Source organism: Bubalus bubalis, chromosome 4 (genome assembly GCF_019923935.1).
Source record: "Bubalus bubalis isolate 160015118507 breed Murrah chromosome 4, NDDB_SH_1, whole genome shotgun sequence".
In the NCBI taxonomy this organism is placed as follows: Eukaryota; Metazoa; Chordata; class Mammalia; order Artiodactyla; family Bovidae; genus Bubalus; species Bubalus bubalis.
Genome location: NC_059160.1, coordinates 37415720 through 37443393, shown reverse-complemented (window position 1 = coordinate 37443393; position 27674 = coordinate 37415720). Strand labels below are relative to the sequence as shown.

Below are 27674 nucleotides of genomic sequence, written 5' to 3'. Positions count from 1 at the left end.
TAATAGTATTAGCATACTTGTAAGAAAATCGTATTAAGAAGCAGAGACATTACTTTGCCAACAAAGGTCCATCTAGTCAAGGCTATGGTTTTTCCAGTAGTCATGTATGGATGTGAGAGTTGGACTATAAAGAAAGCTGAGCGCCAAAGAATTGATGCTTTTGAACTGTGGTGTTGGAGAAGACTCTTGAGAGTCCCTTGGACTGCAAGGAGATCCAACTAGTCCATCTTAAAGGAAATCAGTCCTGAATTTTCATTGGAAGGACTGATGCTGAAGCTGAAACTCCAATACTTTGGTCACCTGATGTGAATAACTGACTCCTTGGAAAAGACCCTGATGCTGGGGAAGATTGAAGGTGGGAGAAGAAGGGGATGACAGAGGATGAGATGGATGGATGGCATCACAGACTCGAAGGACATGAGTTTGAGTAGGTTCCGGGAGTTGGTGATGGACAGGGAGGCCTGGAGTGCTGCAGTCCATGGGGTCCCAAAGAGTCAGACATGACTGAGCAACTGAACTGAGCTGAAGAAAAGATGCCAGGGAGCTCACGTGCTCTCTCTCTTTTCCCACTACATATGTGGACATAGTGAGAAGGCAGTTGTCTACAAGCCAGAAGGGAGCTCTCACCAGAAACTAACCATGTTGGCACCTCTGCCTTGGATTTCCCGGCATTCAGAATGGTAAATTAAACAAATTTCTGTTTTTCAAGCCACCTAATCTATAGAATTTTGCTATGGCAGCTGGTGCTAAGACACTTTGGAACAGTAAGTAGTCTTGTTGGAACACTGTAGTTCTTGTAGAGTTACTGTTAAAACACTTTGTGCTCTTATCTCTGAACGTGTGGGTCTGAACAAGTTTTTGCTGTAACAAACTGAGCCTTGATAGCTTGTATTGCAAGTTATCAGTTTTGCAATTGTGGCTTCTGTTTCACTTTTTAGTATTCTAAAATAAGGTAGTGGTATGAATCATTGAAATTGAACTAAGATTAATATAGGATGCTCAATTATATTTGAAATTCAGATAAACAGCAAATAATTTTTTACTATAAGTATGTTCAAAACAGTGTATGGGTTATATTAAAATATTATTCATTGCTTGTCTAAAATTAAAATTTAACTAATGTCCTGTATTTTTGTTTGCTAAACTGGAAACTCTAACCTATATAGAATTAATAAAGATAGATGAATATTTATCAGATAGATGATGTGGTTGATCAGATGTATCAAGTGAGGGGCACAATGAGTCAATGATGCCTTACAGCTGTCTGGTTTGGAAATTGGGTAAGTCTTGTGACTATAGGAAAATAAGGGGCAGTGGAGGAAAAGCTGATTGAAGAGGAAGGGCAAAGGGATGAATTACATTTTGCACATGTTGAAATTAATAAGGTCTTTCTGGATTGTATCAGTTCAGTTCAGCTGCTCAGTCATGTCTGATTCTTTGCAACCCCATGGACTTAAGCATGCCAGGCTTCCCTTTCCATCACCAACTCCCAGAGCTTGCTTAAACTCATGTCCATCAAGTCCATGATGCCATCCAACCACCTCATTCTCTGTTGTCCCCTTCTCCTCCCACCTTCAATCTTTCCCAGTATCAGGGTCTTTTCTAATGAGTCAGTTCTTTGCATCAGGTGGCCAAAGTATTGGAATTTCAACTTCAGCATCAGTCCTTCCAATGAAAATTCAGGACTGATTTCCTTTAGGATGGACTGGTTGGATCTCCTTGAAGTCCAAGGGACTCTCAAGAGTTTTCTCCAACACCACAGTTCAAAAGCATCAATTCTTCAGTGCTCAGCCTTCTTCACAGTCCAACTCTCACATCCATACATGACCACAGGAAAGACCATAGTCTTGACTAGACAGACCTTTGTTGGCAAAGTAATGTCTCTGCTTTTTAATATGCTGTCTAGGTTGGTCATAGCTTTTCTTCCAAGGGTCTTTTAAGTTCATGGCTGCAGTCACCATCCTCAGTGATTTTGGAGCCCCCCAAAATAAAGTCTCTCACTGTTTACATTTTTTCCCTATCTATTTGCCATGAAGTGATTGAATCAGATGCCAAGATTTTCATTTTCTGAATGTTGAGTTTTAAGCCAACTTTTTCACTCTCCTCATTCATTTTTATTAAGAGGCTCTTTAGTTCTTCTTTGTTTTCTGCCATAAGGGTGGTGTCATCTGCATATCTGAGGTTATTGATATTTCTCCCAGCAATCTTGCTTCCAGCTTGTGCTTCCTGCAGCCTGGCATTTCACATGATGTATTCTGCATAGAAGTTAAGTAACAGGGTGACAATATACAGCCTTGATGTACTTCTTTCCCGTGTTGGAACCAGTTTGTTGTTCCATGTCCAGTTCTAACTGTTGCTTTTTGACCTGCATACAGATTTCTCAGGAGGCAGGTAAAGTGGTCTGGTAGTCCCATCTCCTGAAGAATTTTCCACAGTTTGTTGTGATCCACACAGTCAAAGGCTTTGGCGTAGTCAATAAAGCAGAAATAGATGTTTTTCTGTAACTCTCTCACTTTTTTTAATGACCCAATGGATGTTGGAATTTGGTCTCTGGTTCCTCTGCCTTTCTTAATCCACTGTGAACATCTGGAAGGTCATTGTTCACTTACTGTTGAAGCCTGGCTTGTAGAATTTTGAGCATTACTTTGCTGGCATGTGAGATGAGTACAATTGTGTGGTAGTTTGAACATTCTTTGACATTGCCTTTCTTTGGGATTGGAATGAAAACTGACCCTTTCCAGTCCTGTGGCCACTGCTGAGTTTTCCAAATTTGCTGGCATATTGAGTGCAGCACTTTCACAGCATCATCTTTTAGGATTTGAACTAGCTCAAGTGGAATTCCATCATCTCCACTAGCTTTATTCATAGTGATGCTTCCTAAGGTCCACTTACTTTGCATTCCAGGATGTCTGGCTCTAGGTGAGTGATCACACCATTGTGATTATCTGGGCCATGAAGATCTTTTTTGTATAGTTCTTCTGTGTATTCTTGCCACCTCTTCTAAGTATCTCCTGCTTCTGTTAGGTCCATACCATATCTGTCCATGAAATGTTTCCTTGGTATCTCTGATTTTCTTGAAGAGATCTCTAGTCTTTCCCATTCTGTTGTTTTCCTCTACTTCTTTGCATCAAGGCTGTATATTGTCACCCGGTATTTAACTTCTATGCAGAATACATCATGTGAAATGCCAGGCTGGAGGAAGCACAAGCTGGAATCAAGATTGCCAGGAGAAATATCAATAACCTCAGATATGCAGATGACACCAGCCTTATGGCAGAAAGCAAAGAACTGAAGAGCCTCTTGATGAAAGCGAAAGAGAAGAGTGAAAAAGTTGGCTTAAAACTCAACATTAAGAAAACTAAGATCATGGCATCTCATCCGATCACTTCATGGCAAATAGATGGGGAAACAATGGAAACAGTGAGAGACTTTATTTTGGGGGGCTCCAAAATCACTGCAGATGGTGACTGCCTTCCTTAGCTGCATAGCTTTTCTTCCAAGGAGCAAGCGTCTTTTAATTTCATGGCTGTAGGTTGAAGGAATTGCAACATTTGAATGGCCAGAGAGCTGAGAGGGAAAGCAGGAGTAAGGTGTCATAGACGCTGAGGAAGGCAGATTCCAAAAGGGAAGGGAAGTGTCTTTGGTGACAAATATTACAAAAGGAAGGAACCCTAGGGTCAGCAAGGAGGTCGCTGGTCACCTTGATGAAAAATTCAGCGAGGTGTGTGAGATAAAAAGTACTTTGGAGGTGAGCAAGTGAAGGCAGGTAGCATGGACTCCAGGCAAGCCATGGAGAGTTGGGCAGAGGATGACATGGGCCTAAGGATGACTGTGTTGTTAACAAGAGTCAATAGAGTAGGTTTAAATGCCCAAAGGAAGAGGTAGAAAAGAGGAGGATGTTGAAAACAAAAGAGGAGACAGACTGTGGTTCCTGTGTTGGGAGACTAGATGTGGAGTCCAGGAGAGGGGCTCCTTGGACCAAGAGGAGAAGCCCTTCTCTGTTTAGATAGGGAGGGACTGCCGTGCATGTGGGTGAATAGGTGGGCTCCATGGAAGGATGTAGAGTGTGGCAGGAGCCCTGCGCACAGGATGCCAAAAGATGTCTTCGCTCTGCGACTTGTTCATGTCAGCTGTACTCACTGAACTGGATGATGTGAAGTGATAGAAGGAGAATGGAATGATTCTTTTTACGAAAGCTAGGCTTTGGGGAAAAAATATTCAAATGTGTTTCTCTTTTCTGTTTTTTTTTTATTAAAGTAGGTGTGGGTAAGGCAACTTTAAATATTTGGACCCCATAAAAAAAATCTAGTCGGATTTTTTCACTCAGATTGCTTCACCTAAACAAATTCAAATTGGACAACACAAATGGTTTCTGCAGAACTCCGGGTAATGGACCCCATCAAAAATTCCTTGATCCTGACTCAGGATATTAACAAATAGAAGCACACTTTTTAGGTTAAAACAAAATGTTTGTTATACATGTAGCATTCTAAACATGATTTTTTATTTGTTTTTTTCTTAGTGTTTACAATAATTCTTTCTAGTTTTCTTGACATGATTGATGAAAACTGTATATATTTAAGGTATACAATGTAATATTTTGATTTAGTTGTACATTGTGAAATAGATGGAGTAAAACTTTATTTGGCCTGTCTGGTCACAAACTTACACAGAGTCAGCCTGAGGCTCATCCAATAGCTCATTCTCTCTCTGGCTTCTTTCTCTAGCCCCACCTCATTTTTTCCCTATCCCTCGCTTCTCCTGTTAGATCCATCCTGAATGTGCCCCTCAGGCTCAGGGCTGGGAAAGGACTGTTCCTGGCTCATTGTGTTGGGTGAGTGTGGTTCCATTCAGTGGGTCACTCCTTATAGTAATACAACACTCTCTACCACCCCTCAACATGTTCCATTCTTCAATCTTCAGTATTAATAAGACCAAACCCAAACAACCTTTTGTGATTGTTCATGTTAAACACCCTTCCAATGTGTGTATGAACTTCCCACTCAAGGTGAGGATAGATGAGGTAGATGGACGTGGGTGAAGAGAAATAAGAACCCTAGGCTGCCTCACTGAGCTCACGAGTGGTAGACCATGAATTTACGCAGACCAGTGATTTTCTTAAGTGGTATTTGTTAGCCCTAGTGTAGACGTGGGGTCAACAGAGAGCTGAATTGATCCAGGGTTGGGGACCATTGGTTGAGGGCATTGACCACCGATTAAGAGTAGGTGAAATGATAACATTGAGGACTAGTCCAGATTTGGAAGGAAGTAAATGCCAAAGAATGCTCAAACTACCGCACAACTGCACGCATCTCACACGCTAGTAAAGTAATGCTCAAAATTCTCCAAGCCAGGCTTCAGCAATACGTGAACCGTGAACTTCCTGATTGAACTTCCAGCTTGAACAGCTGGTTTTAGAAAAGGCAGAGGAACCAGAGATCAAATTGCCAACATCCGCTGGATCATGGAAAAAGCAAGAGAGTTCCAGGAAAACATCTATTTTTGCTTTATTGACTATGCCAAAGCCTTTGACTGTGTGGACCACAATAAACTGTGGAAAATTCTGAAAGAGATGGGAATACCAGACCACCTGATCTGCCTCTAGAGAAACCTGTATGCAGGCCAGGAAGCAACAGTTAGAACTGGACACGGAACAACAGACTGGTTTCAAATAGGAAAAGGAGTACATCAAGGCTGTATATTATCACCCTGCTTATTTAACTTATATGCAGAGTACATCATGAGAAACACTGGACTGGAAGAAACACAATCTGGAATCAAGATTGCCAGGAGAAATATCAATAACCTCAGATATGCAGATGACACCACCCTTATGGCAGAAAGTGAAGAGGAACTCAAAAGCCTCTTGATGAAAGTGAAAGTGGAGAGTGAAAAAGTTGGCTTAAAGCTCAACATTCAGAAAACAAAGATCATGGCATCCGGTCCCACCACTTTATGGGAAATAGATGGGGAAACAGTGGAAACAGTGTCAGACTTTATTGTTCTGGGCTCCAAAATCACTGCACATGGTGACTGCAGCCATGAAATTAAAAGATGCTTACTCCTTGGAAGGAAAGTTATGACCACCCTAGATAGCATATTCAAAAGCAGAGACATTACTTTGCCAACAAAGATCCGTCTAGTCAAGACTATGGTTTTTCCTGTGGTCATGTATGGATGTGAGAGTTGGACTGTGAAGAAGGCTGAGCACCGAAGAATTGATGCTTTTGAACTGTGGTGTTGGAGAAGACTCTTGAGAGTCCTTTGGACTGCAAGGAGATCCAACCAGTCCATTCTGAAGGAGATCAGCCCTGGGATTTCTTTGGAAGGAATGATGCTGAAGCTGAAACTCCAGTACTTTGGCCACCTAATGTGAAGAGTTGACTCATTGGAAAAGAGTCTGATGCTGGGAGGGATTGGGGGCAGGAGGAGAAGGGGACGACAGAGGATGAGATGGCTGGATGGCATCACTGACTCAATGGATGTGAGTCTGAGTGAACTCCGGGAGTTGGTGATGGACAGGGAGGCCTGGCGTGCTGCGATTCATGGGGTCGCAAAGAGTCGGACACGACTGAGCAACTGAACTGAACTGAAAGACTTGGTGTGTTTTGAGCATGAGGGGAGGATGTGTGAGGGGTGAAGATAAATAAAGAAGAACAAGAGGAATCAAAGGAGTGGTGGTTTTAATGAAGATAAAGAACAGGAAGGGTAATTTTTTTTTCCTACCCACTTTTAACATAAAAAGGGAAATGATCTCTCTAGAGCAGTGGTCCTCAACTTGGGATAAAGAGGAGGGATTTTGTGCTTCTTCCTCCAAAGGAAAATTGGCAACATCTAGAGACGTCTTTTGGTTATCACCATAGGGGTTGCTGGGCTTCCCAGGTGGCACTAGTGGCAAAGAAGCTGCCTGCCAACGCAGGAGACGTAAGAGACTTGGGTTCAATCTCTGGCTTGGGAAAATCCCTTGGAGGAGGAAATGGCAACCCACTTCAGTATTCTTACCTGGAAAACCCCAAGGACAGAGGAGTCTGGCGGGCTATAGTCCATGGGGTCACAAAGAGTTGGACATGATTCAAGTGACTTAGAACTCACGCATAGGGGTTGCTATTGGTATCTAGTGGGTATAGGCCAGAGGTGCTACTGAGCACCCTACACCTTTCCACAGCAAAAAATAGCCCCCCACTAAAATGTCAGTAGTGATAAGATACAGAAACTCTACCCTAGAGAGAATGTCAAACTATGAAGTGTCTCCCTAGATGGAAACACTACCCGGGATTTTTTTTTTAAATGCCTGGTTAGGGAACTCAGTTTTTCAGCCCCATTCATACTACTTTGAGAGTGAATGTGAAGGTCTATGAAAGGGGGTTCGATTTTAGAAACCCCTCAGAATGTTGTGGCTGTGACTAGAGCCTTTAAGCTATTTAACCTGGCCCGGGTACCAGATGCAGACAGCCTCCTACAGAGGCTCAGCCACTGAGTCTGCCCTGGGGGTGGGATGTCCCTTTATTCTCTAGAGCAAAGATGCCATCTTATCTATAAGGCTTGGAGGCAGCCTCCGCTATTTAAAATGTCCTCTTTCTATTTATACAAGTTTGGATTGTTTTCATAGCTGGAGAATAGCTACACTATTTTCTTCTCAGGCTGGCTCAGATAATTAGTCAATTTCATAGCTACACTATATTCTTATCCTGTAATTTTTCCCTTTGATTTGTTATTTATAAAGTCATCATCAAAATCTAAAGATAAGAGAATGGATCTTTTATAGCTGGTTTGTTTTCCTGAAAATGCTAGCAAATCTTTTTGTGCTCTAAAAATAGAGACAACCTCTATACTCTCTTTTGCTACAGAGGGTGGGTCATTTCTGATTGCTCATTAGATGTTATAGTGGAAAACAGCCTCTGTGTTTTGCTCAAATGTGGGGAAATTCCATGATTATCAAGATCACACAGAATGAGATGACTCAAATAGTCTAGGTTGTTTCAGTTGCTCAGTCGTGTCTGACTCTTTTGTGAGCCCATAGACTGCAGCCACCAAACTCTGTCTGTGGGACTTCCCAGGCAAGAATACTAGAGTCAGTTGCCATTTTCTTCTCCTGGGGATATTCCCAAGCCAGGGATCGAATCCATGTCTCCTGCGTTGGTAGGCAGATTCTTTACCACGGTGCCATCTGGGAAACCCACGAGTCTAGGTAAGATAGACCAAACCAATAGCACATGTGAAATACAGTAATAATTCTTGACCCTTAGCATGTATCAGAATCACCTGGAAAGTCTGGTAGAGCACAGATTGCCTGGCCTCATTCCTAAATCAGTTTCTAAACTAGCAGGCCTGGGGGCAGGCCCGTGAGTTTGCATTCTGATAAGCTCCCAGGTGATGCTGATGTTACTTAGTACCAAATATTTAGAACCATTGTGGAGTTTTACGTTTGTTTTAATGAATTCTATTTACATGTTAAATTATGTTTTCAAAGTCAGTTCTTTATAAGGTTTTGTACCATATAGCATGTTTCTCTGTTAGAAAAAGGCTGGATTTAGTTCTTTTAACAGATATTCCTGTGCATACACATATCTGAAAGTGAAAAACATTAAGCCTTAAGATGTTTTGCAAACCTGCACTTTCATAGCCACTGCTGCTATGATTTTTAAGGGCCAATTTGTTTTCTATAATCCTTGATAAGGTCCAACTTAATAAATGTAATAAAATTGCCAGAACTGTATCTATGTGAACACATAAAAATCTAGAGTTAAAATAACTCTAAAAACTCTAATAACACATAAAAACCTAGAGTCGGACTCTAGGTAGGGGATTGAGTGGCCATGTTTCTCATTTGTTATAAAATATCAGGTAGATATCTTATTAATAATGATATCACCCCTTTTATTTATTTATTCAATCTTTTTTTTATCATTTTGGTTTATGACAATCACTAAAAGTAGGACTGTATTTTAAAACTTTTTCCCCCTCCCATTTTTGAAATTTTCATTCCTGGTTTGAGATATGATACTCTTTTAAAAAAATTCTTGGTTTCTAGGTCATTAAAAATTAAATAGAAGGAGATCAAGATGGCAGAGTAGGAGGAACCAGAGCTCACCTTCCCCCCACAAACACTTCAAAAATACATCTACATGTGGAGCAAATCTCACTGAAAACCAATGGGAGACTGGCAGAAAGACCCTTCTACAACCAAGACTGTGAGAATGATCCACATGGAGTGGAATAGGAAGGTAAGAGAAGCAATCACATTAGGAACTTGGGTCCTTAGGAGGGGACACAAAAGAGTAGGAAGATCACGCAGATTCAGAGATCCTCCCTGGGGAGCGAGCAGTTCAAACCACTTTATTGCGCATTCAACCCTGGGGTCCAACGCTGGGAGGATGCATCTCCTTACGTGGTTTGAAAACCAGTGGAACTGACAGTGAGGCTTTAAGAAACCTAGAGTTCATTCATGAAGAGCACACACACTCTGGGCAGAGTGAAGCGGATTGGAAGTTTCCTGTGACTACCCAGCCCCTGCTCCAGCCCCAGCCAAGCACCCATTCTGGCCCCCTTGTGCTCCATGGCATTGCTCAACACTAGGGTAAAGGCAGCTGGGCCGAAGCAGAGTGCACAGCTGTGGAGGATGACGCTAGCTCAGGCCTGGCACAGAATCTGAACCGGGTGAGGCTAGTCAATCCTGGCACGTGTAGAGGCAGCAGATTAGGAGCAATTTGGAACTGGTGTGCCAGAGCCACCCCCGTGCAGGTCCCAGTTTACACTGGGTGCCCGCTCCAGCCCCCCTTGCTCCAGCACTGCTCCCCTCTAGGGCAAAGGTGCCAGTGCTGAGAGGGGAAAAGACCACACACACAGAGGGGAGACAACCAGCTGGGACTTGATCTTCAGGACTTCTCCGGACACCTGGGACCCAGCTTGCCCTTAATGGGATGATAATGGTCATTACTCAGAGAAGAAGCCCTGGCTCATGCCTGGCTCTGGCTCTAGCCCCTTCATCTCCAGCCCCACCATCTTCCAAGGTAATTGCTACCAGCACACCCTGGGGGAAGGCGTGGCTCATACTCACTTCAGATCCAGCTCTTCACCAAAGTCACTGGGCTGACGCAGACTACATAGGGACACTCCCACAAAAAAAGACACCCCTCAAGACCAGGATAGGTAACTGTTTTCCCTAATTTCACAGAATAAGAGAAAGCTAAGCAAAATGAGAAGACAGAGGAATTGGTAAAATGAAAGAACAAGGAAAAAACTGAAATTAATTAATCAAAAATATAAATTTCAGAGTTTAAAGCATTAGTAATAAAAATGCTAACTGAGCTAGGGAAAAGAGATGAGCACAGTGAATTTTAATGAGGAACTAGAAAAAAAAAACTGAAGAATATAATAACTGAAATGGAAAACACACTAGAAGTAATTAAAAGCAGACTAGGTGATACAGAAGAACACAAGTGATCTGGAAGATAGAATAATGGAAATCACCCAATGGGAACAGCAAAAAAAACCCCAAAAAACATAAATTTAAAAAACAGGACATTTTATTTTATTTTTGATATAGAAGAATTTTATTTATTTTTTTGGGCTGATTTATATTTTTATTTCATTTTTTAAATTATTTTAATTACAGGCTAATTACTTTACAATATTATAGTGGTTTTTGTCATACATTGACATGAATCAGCCATGGGTGTAAGTGTGTTCCCCATCCTGAACACCCCTCTCACCTCCTTCCCCATCCCATCCCTCAGGGTCATCCCAGTGCACCAGCCCTGAGCACCCTGTCTCATGCACTGAACCTGGACTGGCAATCTATTTCACATATCATAATATACACGTTTCAATGCTATTCTCTCAAATCCCACCCTCGCCTTCTCCCACAGAGTCCAAAAGTCTTTTCTTTACATCTGTGTCTCTTTTGCTATCTCATATATAGGGTCATCGTTACCATCTTTCTAAATTCCATATATATGCATTAATATACTATATTGGTGTTTTTCTTTCTGACTTACTTCACTCTGTATAATAGGCTCCAGTTTCATCCACCTCATTAGAACTGATTCAAATGCATTCTTTTTAATAGCTGAGTAATATTCCATTGTGTATATGTACCACAGCTTTCTTATCCATTCATCTGCTGATGGACATCTAGGTTGCTTCCATGTCCTGGCTATTGTAAACAGTGCTGCGATGAACATTGGGGTACACGTGTCTCTTTCAATTCTGGTTTCCTTGGTGTGTATGCCCAGCAGTGGGATTGCTGGGTTGTATGGCCGTTCTATTTCCAGTTTTTTAAGGAATCTCCACACTGTTCTCCATAGTGGCTGTACTAGTTTGCATTCCCACCAACAGTGTAAGAGGGTTCCTTTTTCTCCACACCCTCTCCAGCATTTATTGTTTATAGACTTTTTGATAGCAGCCATTCTGACTGGCCTGAGATAGTATCTCATTGTGGTTTTGATTTGCATTTCTCTGTTAATGAGTGATGCTGAGCATCTTTTCATGTGTTTCTTAGCCATCTGTATGTCTTCTTTGGAGAAATGTCTGTTTAGTTCTTTGGCCCATTTTTTGATTGGGTCTAAAAACAGAACATTTTAAGGGGCCTCTGTGACAACATCAAGGATACCAACATTCACATTATAGGTGTCCCAGAAGAAGAAGGGAGAATGGGGTCAAAATGTATTTGATGGAATTATGGGTGAAAACTTCTAAACTCCTGTGGAAGGAAACAGATACACAGGTATAGGAAGCACAGAAAGCACAAAGAATCCCAAATAATATGAACACAAGCAGACCCACACCAAGACACATAATAACTAAAATGGTAAAAGTTAAAGAGAATCCTAAGACCAGCAAGAGAAAAAACAAAGTTGTATGTGAACGAATGCCCATAAGGCTATCAGCTTACTTTTCTGCAGAAATTTTGCAGGCCAGAAGGGAGTTGTATGATATATTTAAAGTCCTAAACAGGAGAAATCTACAACCTAGGATACTCTACCTGTCAAGATTTTCATTCAGAAGTGAAGAAGAGATTAAAAAAAACTCAGATAAGCAAAAACTAAGAGTCCATCAGTACTAAATGTACCCTAAAAGGAATGGTAAAGGATCTTCTCTAAGTGGAAAAGAAAAAACTATAAGTAAGACTCTATAGGAAAGGGAAATCCCAGGAGTAAAGGCAAACATGTAGCAAAGACTGTGGGTCAACCACTTAAATAAGCTAGTAAAAAGATTAAAAGACAAAAAAATTAAAAGAAAAAATTGTAAAATCAACTATAAATACAATAAAGAGTGAAGGGATAAACAGGGAGATGTAAAATACATCAAAAACACAAAATATAGGGGAGGGGAGTGAAAAATGTAGATCCTTTAGAATGTGTTTGAGCTGAAATGACTACCAGTTTAAAACAGGTAAATATAGTTCAATATCTATGAACCCCATGGTATCACAAATCAAAAACTAGAAAGAAAGGATATCACTAAAGAAAATTATTAAGCCACAAGAAAGAAACAAAAAGAACAGAAAATGACAAAACCAATCAGAAAACAAGTATAAAGTAACAAATAACAATAAGTACATATTTATCAATAATTGCTTTAAATGTCAATGGACTAAATGCTCCAATCAAAAGACATAAAGTAGCTGACTCAATAAAAAGGCAAAAACCATCTGTATGGTTCTTCTTTGCCCCATTTCTTCCTATATAATTGTGTAAGTTAGCTCCTCATATTTGCTAGGTAATGATTGGTAAATATAATTTCCTTACTACCTATTTTGAGAAATTTTCTAAAGTTTTCAAAGTTCATGTCCCTATGGTCTTTAAAATTTGTAGTATATTTCTTTTCCAAATAGATTGGATATATCCTTCAGCAACTGATATGTAAATAGGCACCAAAAACATAGACAACAAAAGTTAAAATAGATAAAGGAAGCTGCATCAACTTAAAACCTTCAGTGCCTCAAAAGAAACAATTAACAGTGACATGGCAACCTACAGAATGAGAGGAAATACTTACAAATCATGTATCTGGTAAAGGGTTAGTATCCAAAATATAAAGAATTCCTACAACTCTCAATAGCAAAAAATATCCTGATTGAAAAGTGAGCAACGGACTTGACATTTCTTCAAAGCAGATTTACAAATGGCTAACAAGCATATAAAAAGATGCACAATATCACAAATAATTAAAGAAACGCAAATCAAAACCACAGTGATAAATCAACTATATTCTAATAATTAAAATAAAAACCCAAGGAGCTATCATCTCACACCCATTAGGATGAGACTACAAGAAAAACAAAACAAAATAACGAGTGTTATTTGGATGTGGAGAAATCAGAACTCTGTATTGCTGGTAGGGATGTAAACTAGGACAGCCAATACAGAAAACAGCACAGCATTTCTTCAAAAAACTAAACCTAGAACTACCACATGTAATCCAGCTATCCCACTTCTGAGTATATAACCAAAAGAATTAAAAGCAGGATCTAGAAGAGATATTTGTACACACATGTTCATAAAAGCATTATTCACAATAGCCAAGCTGCTGCTGCTGCTAAGTCGCTTCCGTTGTTGGACACTTCCGTGTCCAGCTCTGTGCGACCCCATAGACAGCAGCCCACCAGGCTCCCCCGTCCCTGGGATTCTCCAGGCAAGAACACTGGAGTGGGTTGCCATTTCCTTCTCCAATGCAAAAGTGAAAGTGAAGTTGCTCAGTCGTGTCCAACTCTTAGCGACCCCATGGACTGCAGCCTTCCAGGCTCCTCCGTCCATGGGATTTTACAGGCAAGAGATAGAAGCAAATATTTACTGATGGATGAACAAAGAAAAGCATGGTGTATACATATAATGGAATATTATTCAGCCTTAAAAATAAAATTCTGGCATATGCTACAACATAGATGAAACTTGGAGACAATAGCTGAGTGAAATAAGCCAGTCAAAAAAATAAATACTGTATGACTCCACTTACCTAAGATATTTCAGGTGGTGCTAAAAGTGCAAGTGTTAGTCACTCAGTCCCGTCTGACTCTTTGTGACCCCGTGGACTGCTGCCCACCAGACTCCTCTGTCAAATGGTAAAAAATTCGCCTGCCAAAGTAGGAGACACAATCGTGTATTTGATCCCTGAGTTGGGAAGATCCCCCGGAGAAGGAAATGGCAACTCACTCTAGTATTCTTGCCTGGAAAATTCTATGGGCAGAGGAGCATGGTGGGCTATAGTCCATGGGGTCCCAAAAGAGTCAGACACTACTGAGCGACTGAATACACACACCACTTATATGAGACATTTAAAGCAGTCAAACTTACAGCAACAGAGTAGACTAGTGGTTGTCCGAGGCTGAGAGCAGGAGGAAGTAAGGAGTTGTTTAATGGGTATAGAGTTTCAGTCTTGCATAGTGAAAAAGTTCTAGAGGTCTATTGGATAACAACATGAATAGAGTTAATCCTGTTGAACTGCACACTTAAAAATGGTTAAGACAATACATTTTGCTGTATGTTTTGTGATTTAAAAGATATTTTTTGAAAAAGGAAAATAAAAATAGTGGTGCATTAAGGAGGGGGTTGGGAGAAGGTAGAAACACCCTGAGAGTCCTACAGCAAATCAAAGGGTTTACCGAAATGCAGGCTTAAGAGCACCAGTCTGGGCAGATCAGGCCTAGATCCAAATCCACAGCTTATGAGCAGAGTGACATTGTCGAGCTATTTAACTCTGAGACTCAGTTTCCTCATGTATAAAATGGGGCCATACCAGCATTTATCTTCAGGGTTGTTAGGCGGCTTCAGTTCACACACATAAAAGGATTAGGAACTGTGCCTGCCACTGTTAAGAATGTAGTACAGTTTAGATTTTATTCTTATTCCTTCAGATTGTCAACAATTTAAAGGAAGGAAAGCTGTAGCACTGGACAGATGGTTGTTCCAAGAATAACTGTCTTCTATATATAACAAAAGTGTAGAAGAATGCTGAACATATCAACACCATTCCAGAAAGACTCAGTTGTAGCGTAAGTGTAATTAACTCAAGTGATCTATTTGTAGTCTGATAAATTTAAAAGTTTATTAAGGAAGAAATGTTGAGATCAGAAAAGACCACTGTTGACATGATTTTATAAATTTATAAATACATAGAAATATATATTTATATTTAAAACTTTTCAGAAAAAAAAGAATGAAAAAGTGTTGAGGGAGGAAAAACTTCCTTCTACTCTGTTAGGTTCTGTGATGGGCCTGAGGATTCGATTGACAAAAGACACATTAACAGAAGAAAAGCATTCAAATTTATTTAATTTTGTGTGTGTACATGGGAGTCTTCAGATGGAAAAGGAAGACCCAAAGAAGCTCTTAGGCCCAAAAGCTTATATCCATTTTTACACAAAGAAGGATAAATTGTGGGGATGTGACAAGACATAGGAGCTCTGGCTGGGGGCAGTATATCATGGGACAGTGACTAGGAACTAAATGGAGGGAGCTAATGAAAGATTGGGGTAATGTTTTAAAATTTCTTTTCTCTTTATATATATCACTTTAAGTTTAACCTATGTTTTGCCTGCCAACTGGAACTGGACCTGTTTTTTGGGCTGCCTCTGGTCTTAATCGTGGCCCACAGGCTTCTCTCTAGTTGTGGCAGGCAGGCTCCAGAGTGTGTGGGCTCTGTAGTCCCAGCAGGAGTTTAGTTCCCCTGTGGCATGTGGGAATCTTAGCTCCCTGACCAGGGTTCACATCTGGAACCTGTATCCCCTACACTGTAAGGCAGATTCTTTTTTCTTGTTTGGCTGTGCTTGGTCTTCCCTGTGGTCTGTGTGAGCTTCTCATTGTGGACACTTCTCTTGTTAAGGAGAATGGGCTCTAGAGTACAGGCTCAGTAATTAACGGCGTTCTGGCTTACTTGCACCGCCACATGTGGAAGCTCCCCAGACCAGGAAATGAACTCATGTCTCCTGCATTGGCAGGCTGATTCTTAACCACTGGACCACCAGGGAAGTCCCTGGGATTATTTTAGATGGTCTGTTTGGACAGGTACATTTCAGCATCAATTTCCAGTCTCTGATGATAAGAATGCTCTTCTCTTCCTCTTTGGGGAAATTTCGTATCCTGCTTTTAGGTAGAATCAGACAGTCACAGAGCCCTTTCTGTATCTGCTGTTTCTCAAGCGCCTTCAACTTAAAATAATCTGCCAAAGCAGCATGTTTTGGAAAGTCATGTTCTGAACCTTTTGGAAGAAAAGTGGGTGATACACTATCAGTATCAAACTATTACATTTAATTGAACAGTTTGGTACTGCCAAAAGAATAGACAGTTTAACTCAGTAGTATGGAAGTCTCTTCCCTCCCGCCTCCCCACCACCTCCACCTCCACCACCACCTCTTTTCCAAGCAGGTTCCCGAATAGTATACAGTATGAGAACTTAAAAGATGGTAAAGGTAACATTTCAAAACAGTAGGGAAAGGGACTAGTCACTGAATGATTATGAAGCAAGTGGGCAATATTCTGGGAAGAATACACAAACTTCTGTATGATTATCAACTAAAATAAACCAGCTAGATTGAAGGCTTTAGGGTGAAATTATGAAAGCACATGACACCTAGAAGGGGTGCTTATATGATCTTGGAAGGGAAGTTTTCTTTATTTTTAAATTTTTAATTAGAAGATAAATACTTTACAATATTGTGATGGTTTCTGCCATACATCAACATGAATCAGCCATAGGTAATACATATGCCCCCTCCCTCTTGAACCTCCCACCCACCTCCCTCCCCATCCCACCCCTCTAGGTTGTCACAAAGCCCTGGCTTTGGGTTCCCTGTATCATACAGCAAAAGTTTTCTTTCTGAGAAAACAAAAATTTTTTTAAAAATCAACATATTTAGTCTGGGTAAAAATTAAGTCAGTGTTTCAGGTTTAAAAATAAAATAAAATGAAAAAAAATTAAGTCTGGAAAGAACACTGTATACACATATAATGGAAATTGGGCAATTTTGATCTGTAATTAAATTTCAAAAAATTCATTCTAAACTAAATAATAAATGTATTTGTGTAGAAGGATGTTAACTGACATATTACCCATAATAGTAAAACTTGCCAAACATGCTAAATGTCCCATAATAGGGGAATATTTTAAATAAATTGTTGGTTCCCTGTTCTATACCCATCCTGGACAAATCAAGAAGTGGCAATAAAACTACATTTAGATATATGACTATAAATAACATAATCAATGAAAAAAGTTTAAGTGATTGTTCTGGAGAATGAGAATTAGCAATAAACAAGCTTTTTTTTTTTTTTTTTGGTAATTTTATGCCTTTCAACACTGACTTTTAACTGATATACATCTCTTCAGTTCAGTTCAGTTCAGTAGATCAGTCGTGTCTAACTCTTTGCCACCCCATGAACCACAGCATGCCAGGCTTCCCTGTCCATCACCAACTCCCGGAGGTTACCCAAACTCATGTCCATTGAGTTGGTGATGCCATCTAACCATCTCATCCTCTGTCATCCCCTTCTCCTCCTGCCTTCAATCTTTCCCAACATCAGGGTTTTTTCAAATGAGTCAGTTCTTTGCATCAGTGGCCAAAATATTGGAGTTTTAGCTTCAACATCAGTCCTTCCAATGAACACCCAGGACTGATTTCCTTTAGGATGGACTGGTTGGATCTCCTTGCAGTCCAAGGGACTCTCAAGAGTCTTCTCCAACACCACAGTTCAAAAGCATCAATTCTTCTGTGCTCAGCTTTCTTTATAGTCCACCTCTCACATCCATACTGCAAAAACCATAGCCTTGACTAGACGGACCTTTGTTGACAAAGGAATGTCTCTGCTTTTTAATATGCTATCTAGGTTGGTCATAACTTTCCTTCCAAGGGGTAAGCGTCTTTTAATTTCATGGCTGCAATCACCATCTGCAGTGATTTTGGAGGTCCCCAAAATAAAGTCAGCCACTGTCTCCACTGTTTCCCCATCTATTTGCCATGAAGTGATGGGACAGGATGCCATGATCTAAGTTTTCTGAATGTTGAGCTTTAAGTCAACTTATTCACTCTCCTCTTTCACTTTCATCAAGAGGCTCTTTAGTTCTTCTTCACTATCTGCCATAAGGGTGGTGTCATCTGAATATCTGAGGTTATTGATATTTCTCCTGGCAATCTTGATTCCAGCCTGTGCTTCATCCAGCCCAGGGTTTCTCATGATGTACTCTGCATATAAGTTAAATAAGCAGGGTGACAATATATAGCCTTGATGTACTCCTTTTCCTATTTGGAACCAGTCTGTTGTTCCATGTCCATCTCTTACTTTCCTACAAAAAAATTAAGAGTAATAAAATTATCTAAACAGCAGGATTCTAACTTTAAATAATCATCAGAATATAAAGGCCTAAAAAAGAAATATTCAAGTGTCAGATGTGCTTTTCACTAGGTAGTAGATTATAAGAGGCTTCCAAGGTGGCACTAGTGGTAGAGAACCCACCTGCCAGTGCAGGAGAGTTAAGAGATATGGGTTTGATTCCTGGGTTGGGAAGATCCCTGGAGGAGGGCATGGCAACCCACTCCAATGTTCTTGCCTGGAGAATCCTGTGGACAGAGGAGCCTGGCAGGCTACAGTCCATGGGGTTGTAAAGAGTTGGACACAACTGAAGTGACTTAGCATGCATGCACATGCAAATTATAGGTGATTTTTTTTTTCTTAGCACTTCTCTATATTTCTTTTTATTTTTCATTTTCACCATTACACATTTTTAAACTCAAGTACAGTTAATATACAATGTTGTGTTAGTTTCTGCTGTAAAGGAAAGTGATTCAGTTATATATACATCCTTTTACATTTTATTTTCCATTATGGTTTATCACAACATCAAATATAGTTCCCTGTACTATGTAGCAGGACCATGTTGTTTATCCAGTCTGTATATAATAGTTTGCCTCTGCTAATCCCAAACTCCTAATGCTTTCTTTCCCCATCCCCAAACCTTCTTGGCAACCATGAATCTGTTTATATCTGTGGGTCTATTTCTGTTTCATAGTTGAGTTCATTTATGTCACATTTTAGATTCTACATATAAGTGATTTCATTTGTCTTTCTCTGTCTGACTTAGTCACCTAGTATGATAATCTCTAGGTCCATCCATGTAGCTGCAAATGGCATTATTGCATTACTTTTATGGCTGAGTGGTATTTCATTGTATGCATGTATTACATTTTCTTTATCCACTCATCTGTCGATAGACATTTAGGTTGTTTCTGTTTGTCTTGGCTATTGTGAATAGTGCTGTTATGAACAGAAGGGTGCATGCGTCTTTTTTGAGTTATAGTTTTGTCTGGATATATGCCCAAGAATGGAGCAGGAACTGGCAACCCACTCCAATATTCTTGCCTGGAGAATTTCATGGACAGAGGAGCCTGGCGGGCTACAGTCCATGGGGTCGTAAAGAGTCAGACACAACTGAGTGACTAACACACACAACACACATGCTCAAGAATGAGATTGCTGGATCATATGGCAACTCTATTTTTAATTTTTCTGAGGAACCTCTATACTCTTTTCCACACTGGCTACACCAACTTACATTCCCACCATCAGTGTAAGAGGGTCCCTTTTCTCCACGATCTCGCCAGTATTTGTTATTTATAAATTTTTAATATTGGCCATTTTGACTGGTGTGAGGTGGTAACTCATTGTAGTTTTGATTTGTTTTCGTAATAATTAGTGACATTGAGCATCTTTTCATGTGTCTGTTGGCCATCTTCAGGTGTTTATATGTTTTCTTTGGAGAAATGTCTATTTAGGTCTCCTACCCATTTTTTGGTTGTGTTGTTTTTGTGGTTGTTCCTGTTGCATTGTATGAGCTTTTTGTATATTTTGGATGAATAATTGGAATATTAAACAATTATAACAATAATATGTATTCACATTATCATATTAGAATTATTTATTAGCATTAATAACCAATATATTAAGTACTATAAAGAATTATAAACAATTGATATTAATAGAATTAATATTAATAATAATTTATTTAATGATATTAAGTAAATATGTGGATATTTATTACCATTTTGAAATTCTCATCATGTAAGTCTTTTACCTCTTTGCTCAGGTTTATTCCTAAGTATTTTACATTATTTTATTGGATGTGATTTTATGATTTTGGAAATTAAGCCCTTGCTGTTTGCATCATTTGCAACTAATTTCTCCCATTCTGTAGGTTGTCTTTTCATTTTGTGTATGGTTTCCTTGCTATGCAAAAGCTTATAAGTTTGATTAGGTCCCATTTGTTTCTTTTTGCTTTTATTTCAATTGTCTTGGTAGACTGATCTAAGAAAACATTGGTATGATTTCTTTAACATTCTCATTGTAAGAGACTGCCTTGCCTGTGTTCTTTTCTAGGAGTTTTAGGGTGTCATGTGTCCTTAAGCCATTTTGAGCTTATTTTTCTGTGCAGTGTAAGGGTGTGTTCTAACTTCATTGATTTGCATGCAAGCTGTCCAACTTTCCCAACACCAATTGCTCAAGAGACTATCTTTCCTCCACTGTATATTCTTGTGTCCTCTGTTGAAGATTAATTGACCATAGGGGTGTGAGGTTTATGTCTCAGCTCTGTATTCGGTTCCATTGAGCCACCTGTCTGTCTTCATGCCAGTACTACACCTTTCTGAATACTGTAGCTTTGTAGTATTGTCTGAAGTCTTGGAGGGTTAGGCCTCCTGCTTTGTTCCTTTTCTTCAGGATTGCTTTAGCAATTCTGGGTCTTTTATATTTTTTATATATTTATAAAATATATAAATTTGGGGATTATTTGTTCTAGTTCCATGAAAAAATGTTATGGATAATTTGATAGGAATCACATTTAATCTTCAGATTGCTTTGGGTAATACTGCCATTTTAACAATATTATTTCTTCCAATCTAAGAGCATTGTTATCTTTCCATTTCTTTGAATCATCTTCAATTTCCTTTATTACCATTTAAAGTTTTCAGCATATAAGTCTTTTACCTCCTTGTTCAGTTTTATTCCTAAGTATTTTTTTTTAAGATGTGATTTTATAAGGAATTATTTTTTACCTTCCCTTTTTGATATTTCATTGTTAGTATAAAGAAATGAAACTGGTTTCTGTATGTTAATCTTATATCCTGCTATTTTGCTGAAATCATTTATCAGTTCTAGTAGCTTTTGTGTGGAGTCTTTAGGATTTTCTATATACAGTATTATGTCATCTATGTTAATAACAATTTAACCTCTTCCCTTCCAATTTGGATACATTTTATTTCTTTTTCTTGTCTGATTGCTGTGGGTAGGACTTCCAGTACTATGTTGAATAGAAGTGATGAGAGTGGGCATCTTTGTCTTGTTCCAGATTTTAGTTAGAAGACTTTCAGCTTTTCACTGTTGAGTTTTATATTGGCTGTGGGTTTGTCATAAATAGCTTTTATTATGTTGAGATATGTTTCCTCTATACCCACTTTGGTAAGAGTTTTTAGCATGAATGGATGTTGAATTTTGTCAAATACTCTTTCTGCATCTATTAAGATCATCATGTGGTTTTGGTCTTTTCTGTTGTTGATGTGGTGTATCACATTGATCTGTGTATATTGAACCATCCTTGTGACCCTGAAGTAAATTCAACTTGGTCATGGTATATGATTTTTTACATATTTTTTAATTCAGTTTGCTAATATTTTGTTAAGAACTTTCATATCCATATTCACGAAAGATATTGGCCTGTAATTTCTTTTTTGGTAGGGTCTTTGCCTGGTTTTGGTATCAGGGTGATGGTGGCTTCTTAGAATGCCTTTGGGAATGTTCCCTCCTTTTCAATCTTTTGAAAGAGTTTGATAAGGATCAGTAAAAGTTCTTCTTTATATGTTTGGTAGAACTTGGTTGTGAAGCCATCTGGCCCTGGACTTTTGTTTGTAGGGAGTTTTAGAATTACAGATTTTTTTTACTTCTAGGGTTTGGTATGTTCAGATTATCTATTTTTTCTTGATTCAGTTTTGGTGGGTGGTATATTTCTAGGAACTTGACTATTTCTTATAGATTGTTGAGTTTGTTGGCATAAAATTCTTCATAGTATTCTCTTATGGATTCTAAAATTTCTGTGGCATCATTTGTTATTTCTTTTTCACTTTTTCTATTGTTTATTTAGGTCCCCTCTCTTTTCTTCTTAGTTAGTCTGGCCAGAGATTTGTCAATTTTGTTTACCCTTTCAAAGAACCAACTTTTGGTTTAATTGATTTTTTCTACTTTTTAATCTCTATTTTATTTATTTCCTCTCTGATTGTTGTTATTCCCTTCCTTTTTCTGACTTTCAGTTTTGTTTGTTCTTTCTCTAATTCTTTTAGGTGGGAGGTTAGGTTGTTCATTTGAAATTCTTCTTGGTTTTTGAGGAAGGCCTATATCATTATGAGCTTCCCTCTAAGAACTGCTTTTGCTGCAGCCTATAGATTTTGTATGGTTGTGTTTTTATTGTCATTTGTCTCAAGGTATTTTTAAATTTCCTCTTTGATTTCATCAACTCATCAGTTTTTTAGTAAGATGCTTTTCATTTTCTATGTAATCATTTTTTTTCTCATTTTTCTGTGATTGATTTCCAGTTTTATGCCATTATGATCTGAAAAGTACTTGAAATAATTTCTACGCTCTTAAATTTGCTGAGGCTTGTTTTATGCTCTAGTATGTGATCAGTCCTAGAGAATGACCCATATGCACTTGAAAAGAATGTGTATATTTGTTTTTTTTGTATGTAATGTCCTGAAAATATCAATTAAGTTTAATTGTTCTATTTTATCACTTAGGATCTCTGTTGCCTTATTGATTATGTCTAGAAGATCCGTTCATTGATGTTAAATTCTCCTACTATTATTGTATTCCGACCCAGTTCTCCCTTTATGTCTGTTAGTCTTCATTATATGTATTTGAGTGCATCTACATTAGGTGCATAAATATTGTCCTTTTTTTAATTTTTATTTTTTAAATTTTAATTGGATGCTAATTACTTTACAATATTGTACTGGTTTTGTCAACATGTTGACAAGTGTAATATCCTCTTCTTGTACTGATCTTTTTATCACTATATAGTGTCCTTCTTTATCTTTCTTTGTGGACTTTGTTTTAAAGTCTATTTTGCCTGATATTGTGACCCCCACTTTCTTGCCATTTCTGTTTGTGTGAAATATCTATTCCCATTCCCTCATTTTCAATCTATGTATGTCCTTTGCCCTAAAGTGAATCTCTTGTAGGCAGCATATTGTAGGCTCTTGTTTTACCCAATCTGACACTGTCTTTTGATTGGTACATTTAGTCCATCGACACTTTAGGTAATTTTTGATAGATATGTATTTATTACCAGTTTAAACCTGTTTTCCAGTGGATTCTATCTTTCTTCCTTTCTTTTTGTTTTTCCTTTTGTGGTTTAATGATTTCCTTTTCTGTTATGCTTATGTTCTCTTCTTTTCAGTTTTTGTGAATCTATTGTATGTTTTTGATTTTCACTTTTCAAGTATTGTTAACCCCTTCCTATATCTACTTGCTATGGACTGAAATTCATATATGTTCAAACACATTATAGAAGAAAAAATCTACATTTTTTTACTCTCCTCCTCCACATTTTATTATTTTTGATGTCCTCTTTTACATCTTCATGTTTATCCTTTTGCTGTTTGTTATGGTTATCATTGTCTCAAAAAACTTTTTTTGGATTTTAAAAAATATGTATAATGGCTTACTAAGTGATTCACTTCCTAATTGTGATTTTCTCTTTCCTATAGCTTCTTATTTCTCTTCACTTAAAGAAGACCTTTCAATATTTCTTTTAGGATATGTTTAGTATTGCTGTATTCTTTCAGATTTTGCCTGTCTGAGAAACTCTTTATCTCTCCTTCTATTCTAAATTGTAATCTTGCTGAGTGGAGTAAGCTAGATTGCAGATTTTCCCCTTTCAAGACTTTGAATATATCTTTACATCCCCTTCTGGACTACAATATTTCTGTAGAGAAATCAGTGATAGCCTTACAGGGATTCACTTGTAATTAAGTCTTTGTTTTTCTCTTGATGCCCTAAGATTCCTCTTTTTTTTTTCTCTTTTTTAAAAAATTATTTTTATCTGTGCCGAGTCTTCATTGCTGCATACAAACTTTCTCTAGTTGTGGCGAATGGGGGCTACTCTCTAGTTGAGTGTGCAGGTTTCTCACTGCAGTGGCTTCTCCTGCTGTGGAGCACAGGCTCTAGGGCACCATGTGGGCGTCAGTAGTTGTGGCACGTGGGCTCAGTAGTTGTAGCTCATGGGCTCGAGACCACAGGCTCAGCAGCTGTGGCACGCAGGCTTAATTGCCCCATGGCATATGGAATCCTCCCAGACCAGGAATCAAATCTGTGTCCCCTGCATTGGCAGGCAGATTCTTAACCACTGGACCACCGGGGAAGTCTGATAATTCCCTCTTTAACTTTTGCCATTTTAATTATATGTTTTGGTGTAGTTCAGTTTGGGTTCATCTTATTTGGGACCCTCTGTGCTTCCTGTATATGGATATATTTCCTTCTTTAGGAGTAGGATGTTTTCAGCTATAATTTCTTTAGATAAATTTTTGGTCTCCTTTTCTCCTTCTTCTCCTTCTGGAATTCCTATTATGCACGGGTTGGCATGTTTTATGGTATCCCATATGTCTCTTTTATTGCTTTCATTTTTTTTTAATTTGGCTTTTTGTCTGCTGTTCTAATTGGGTGATTTCTATTATTCTGTCTTCCAGATCACATATTCACTCTTCCACATTAATCAATCTGCTATTCATTGCCTGTAGCTCACCTTTTGTCTCAGCAAATGAGTTTCCTAATTTTTCTTGGCTCATCTTTATCACTTCTAGTGCCTTTTTACAATAATCTGCATTTCTATTGATAGTCTTTCTTAATTCCTTCAATATTTTTATTATCTCCTTTTTGAACTCAGAGTCTGTCAGAGTCAAGAAGTCTGTTTCAATTGATTGTCCTTTCAGGAGAGTTCTCTTGATCTTTTAACTGGAAGTAGTTCCTATGCTTCTTCATTTTACTCATATTTCTCTTGCTCTATGAGTTAAGGAGAAATAATTATTTACTATAGTCTTGGAGGGTTATTTTTATATGGGAGGATCCAATTTTACCCTGCATGGGTTTAGTGTTTTTGATATGAGGGCTGTTTTAGTACGCATGCCTGCCATCTCTTTCCTCAGTGTGTCCTGGCCATTATCCCCTGATAAGAGGGAGTGACTGGTGTTGGGTGACCAGCAACCAGCTGGTCCCCTTTTTTGCTCAGTGGTGTCACAGCCCTGTCACAGGTAGGGTCTGCTCCCTAGCTGTTGGAGTTGAAGACTCCAAATCCATTGCTGAGCTATGGCTTCTGAGCTGAAGTTCCAGGTAAGTGGGATTGGAATACTCCCAGTGGGAGAGGAGCCACTGAGCATTCCTCTGCCCCTAGTGAGTGTGCTCTGTTGTGGCACCTGCCACCCATTGTGTAGGCTCACAAAGTACTCTGTTGTGGGCACTGCCCTTGGCCCACCTCAGTTGTGAGAATGCTGACAATCAGTTTTGGTATCCCTCAGGCACTGTTTCCACCAGAACTGATCCACTGAAGTCAGGTCCCAGGATTGCCATGGTCATGCATCTAGACACCCCCTGGGAGCTAAGGAGGAAGTGCAGACCTTGGCCTAGCCCAGCCCCCAGTGTATGTGCCCACAAAGTTCACAGTTGCTAAGGCCAGACCTATCCCAGCTGCAGAAGCACCCATGTCCACTTGGATGTCCAACAGGTTCTGAGTTTACAAATCTCGCAGCAGAGACCACAAATCTATGGTTTGTGCAGCTACAGGGAGACATTTCAGCCCTGTGCACTAAATCATGCAGCCCCCAGGGCTTAGCTATGATTTCAGCCCCACTTCTGTGTGTGGTCAACCCACTGGTACCTGTTCCTAGAGCCACCAAGGTAGTGGCTGGCACAGGATCCCTCAGAGGTGGCAGCAGGTGCATGGGGAAAGAGGCTGTGGTGGTGGTTCCTGCCTCCTTTGTGTTCCCATTAGGAATGGGGGCTTCTCTGGTGTCTCAGATGGTAAAGAATCTGCCTGCAATGCAGGAGACCTAGGTGCAATCCCTGGGTTGGGAAGATCCCCTGGAGGAGGGAATGGCAACCCATTCCATTTCCTTTTTTTCTCTTTCTCCTACTCAGTGGAGATCTCTCTTATCTGTTCAGGTGTCAGAGGCTTTCTCCCAGTGATCAGTTGGCATTCTGTGAGAACTATTCTGTATGTAAGATGTACTTTTGAGGCATTTGTGGTAGGGGGTGAGCGCCACATCCCTGTACTCCACCCCCTTGATTGCAGACCCCGTTTTTTGTATTTCTGAATTTTCAATAAGGAATATAAAGTTCCTTTATAATCAGAAAACTAATTGATTGGTTGATACGAGTAATTGTGGTTTCAGACTGTGAATTTTAAGTCATTGTAACTAGGCTCAAACACATTTTTATTAGTCAAAATAGGAACCATTACACAATCAACACATTTTTGCCAATGAGAAATGTTTGTTTATTCCGGTAGCGTAAAAATCCATGCCTCGGGATTCGACAAACTCTTGGAAAATATTTTCTGTCTCCTTCTGGATGTGGAAAGGTTTTCCATGCAAGAAGTTGTTGAGATGCTTAAAGAAGTAGTAGTCAGTTGGTGAGAGGTCAGGTGAATATGGTGAATGAGGCCCAATTCATTCAACTTTTCAAGTGTTGGTCGTGCGACATTGGTCAGGCATTGTTGTGGAGAAGAACTGGGCCCTTCCTGTTGACCGCTGCAGGTGCTGCAGTTTTTGGTGCATCTCGATTTGCTGAGCATACTTCTCAGACGTAATGGTTTTGTTGGGATTCAGAAGTAGAGGATCAGACTGGCAGCAGACCACCAAACAGTGACCATGACCTTTTTTGGCGCAAGTTTGGCTTTAGGAAGTGCTTTGGAGCTTCTTCTTGGTCCAGCCTCTGAGCTGGTCATTACTGGTTATTGTATACAATCCACTTTTCATTGCATGTCACAATCCAATTGAGAAAAGGCTGCTTGTTGTACAGAATAGGAGAAGACAACTCTTTAAAACAATGACTTTTTTGATTTTCAGTCAACTCATGAGGCACCCACTTATGGAGGTCTTTCACCTTTCCAATTTGCTTCAAACGTTGAATGACTGTAGAATGGTCGATGTTGAGCTCTTTAGCAACTTCTTGTGTAGTTGTAAGAGGATAAGCTTCAATGATGGCTCTCAATTCGTCGTTGTCAGCTTCTGATGCCCGGCCACTATGCTCATCTTCAAGGCTCTCATCTCCTTTGCAAAATTTCCTGAAGCACCATTGCACTGTATGTTGGTTAGCAGTTCCTGGGCCAAAAGTGTTGTTGATAATGTGAGTTGTCTCTGCTGCTTTACCACCCATTTTGAAATTGAATAAAAAAATCTCTTGAGTTTGCTTTTTGTCTAACATCATTTTTATAGTATAAAATAAATGTATACAGCAAGTAGTAAGTTATTAGCAAAAGAAAAAAATAAAGTGAGAAATGTACATTAAAATAATGTATAACATAACCAGATTTATTTAAGAATATATTTCAATATCAAGTGGCAAATTTCAACAGTGCAAAACTGCAATTCCTTTTGCACCAATCTAACAAAATCAAAGCATGCTACTAATGTTATTATAAAGAAA

General features: G+C 39.2%; 1 protein-coding gene and 1 long non-coding RNA gene across 8 annotated transcripts in view; one reads left to right on the top strand and one right to left on the bottom strand.

Moving 5' to 3' along the window:
• Positions 1-406: 406 nt before the first annotated feature.
• LOC123333212 lies at positions 407-27436 on the top strand. Its single transcript, XR_006550412.2, has 3 exons — positions 407-680; positions 9032-9224; positions 27254-27436. It is a non-coding gene; the product is annotated as an uncharacterized LOC123333212 (long non-coding RNA).
• Positions 26327-27674, bottom strand: part of ARNTL2 (aryl hydrocarbon receptor nuclear translocator like 2) — a 105967-nt gene continuing 104619 nt past the window's right edge. For 2 of the 7 annotated variants that reach the window (XM_044941276.2, XM_044941277.2), the window contains one exon: positions 26347-27349. In XM_044941276.2, the coding sequence (XP_044797211.2) occupies positions 26973-27349 (377 nt within the window). In that variant the 3' untranslated portion in view covers positions 26347-26972. Of the gene's footprint in view, positions 27350-27674 lie in introns of all 7 variants that reach the window. The other 5 variants (XM_044941274.2, XM_044941278.2, XM_044941275.2 and 2 more) reach the window with 5 other exon arrangements.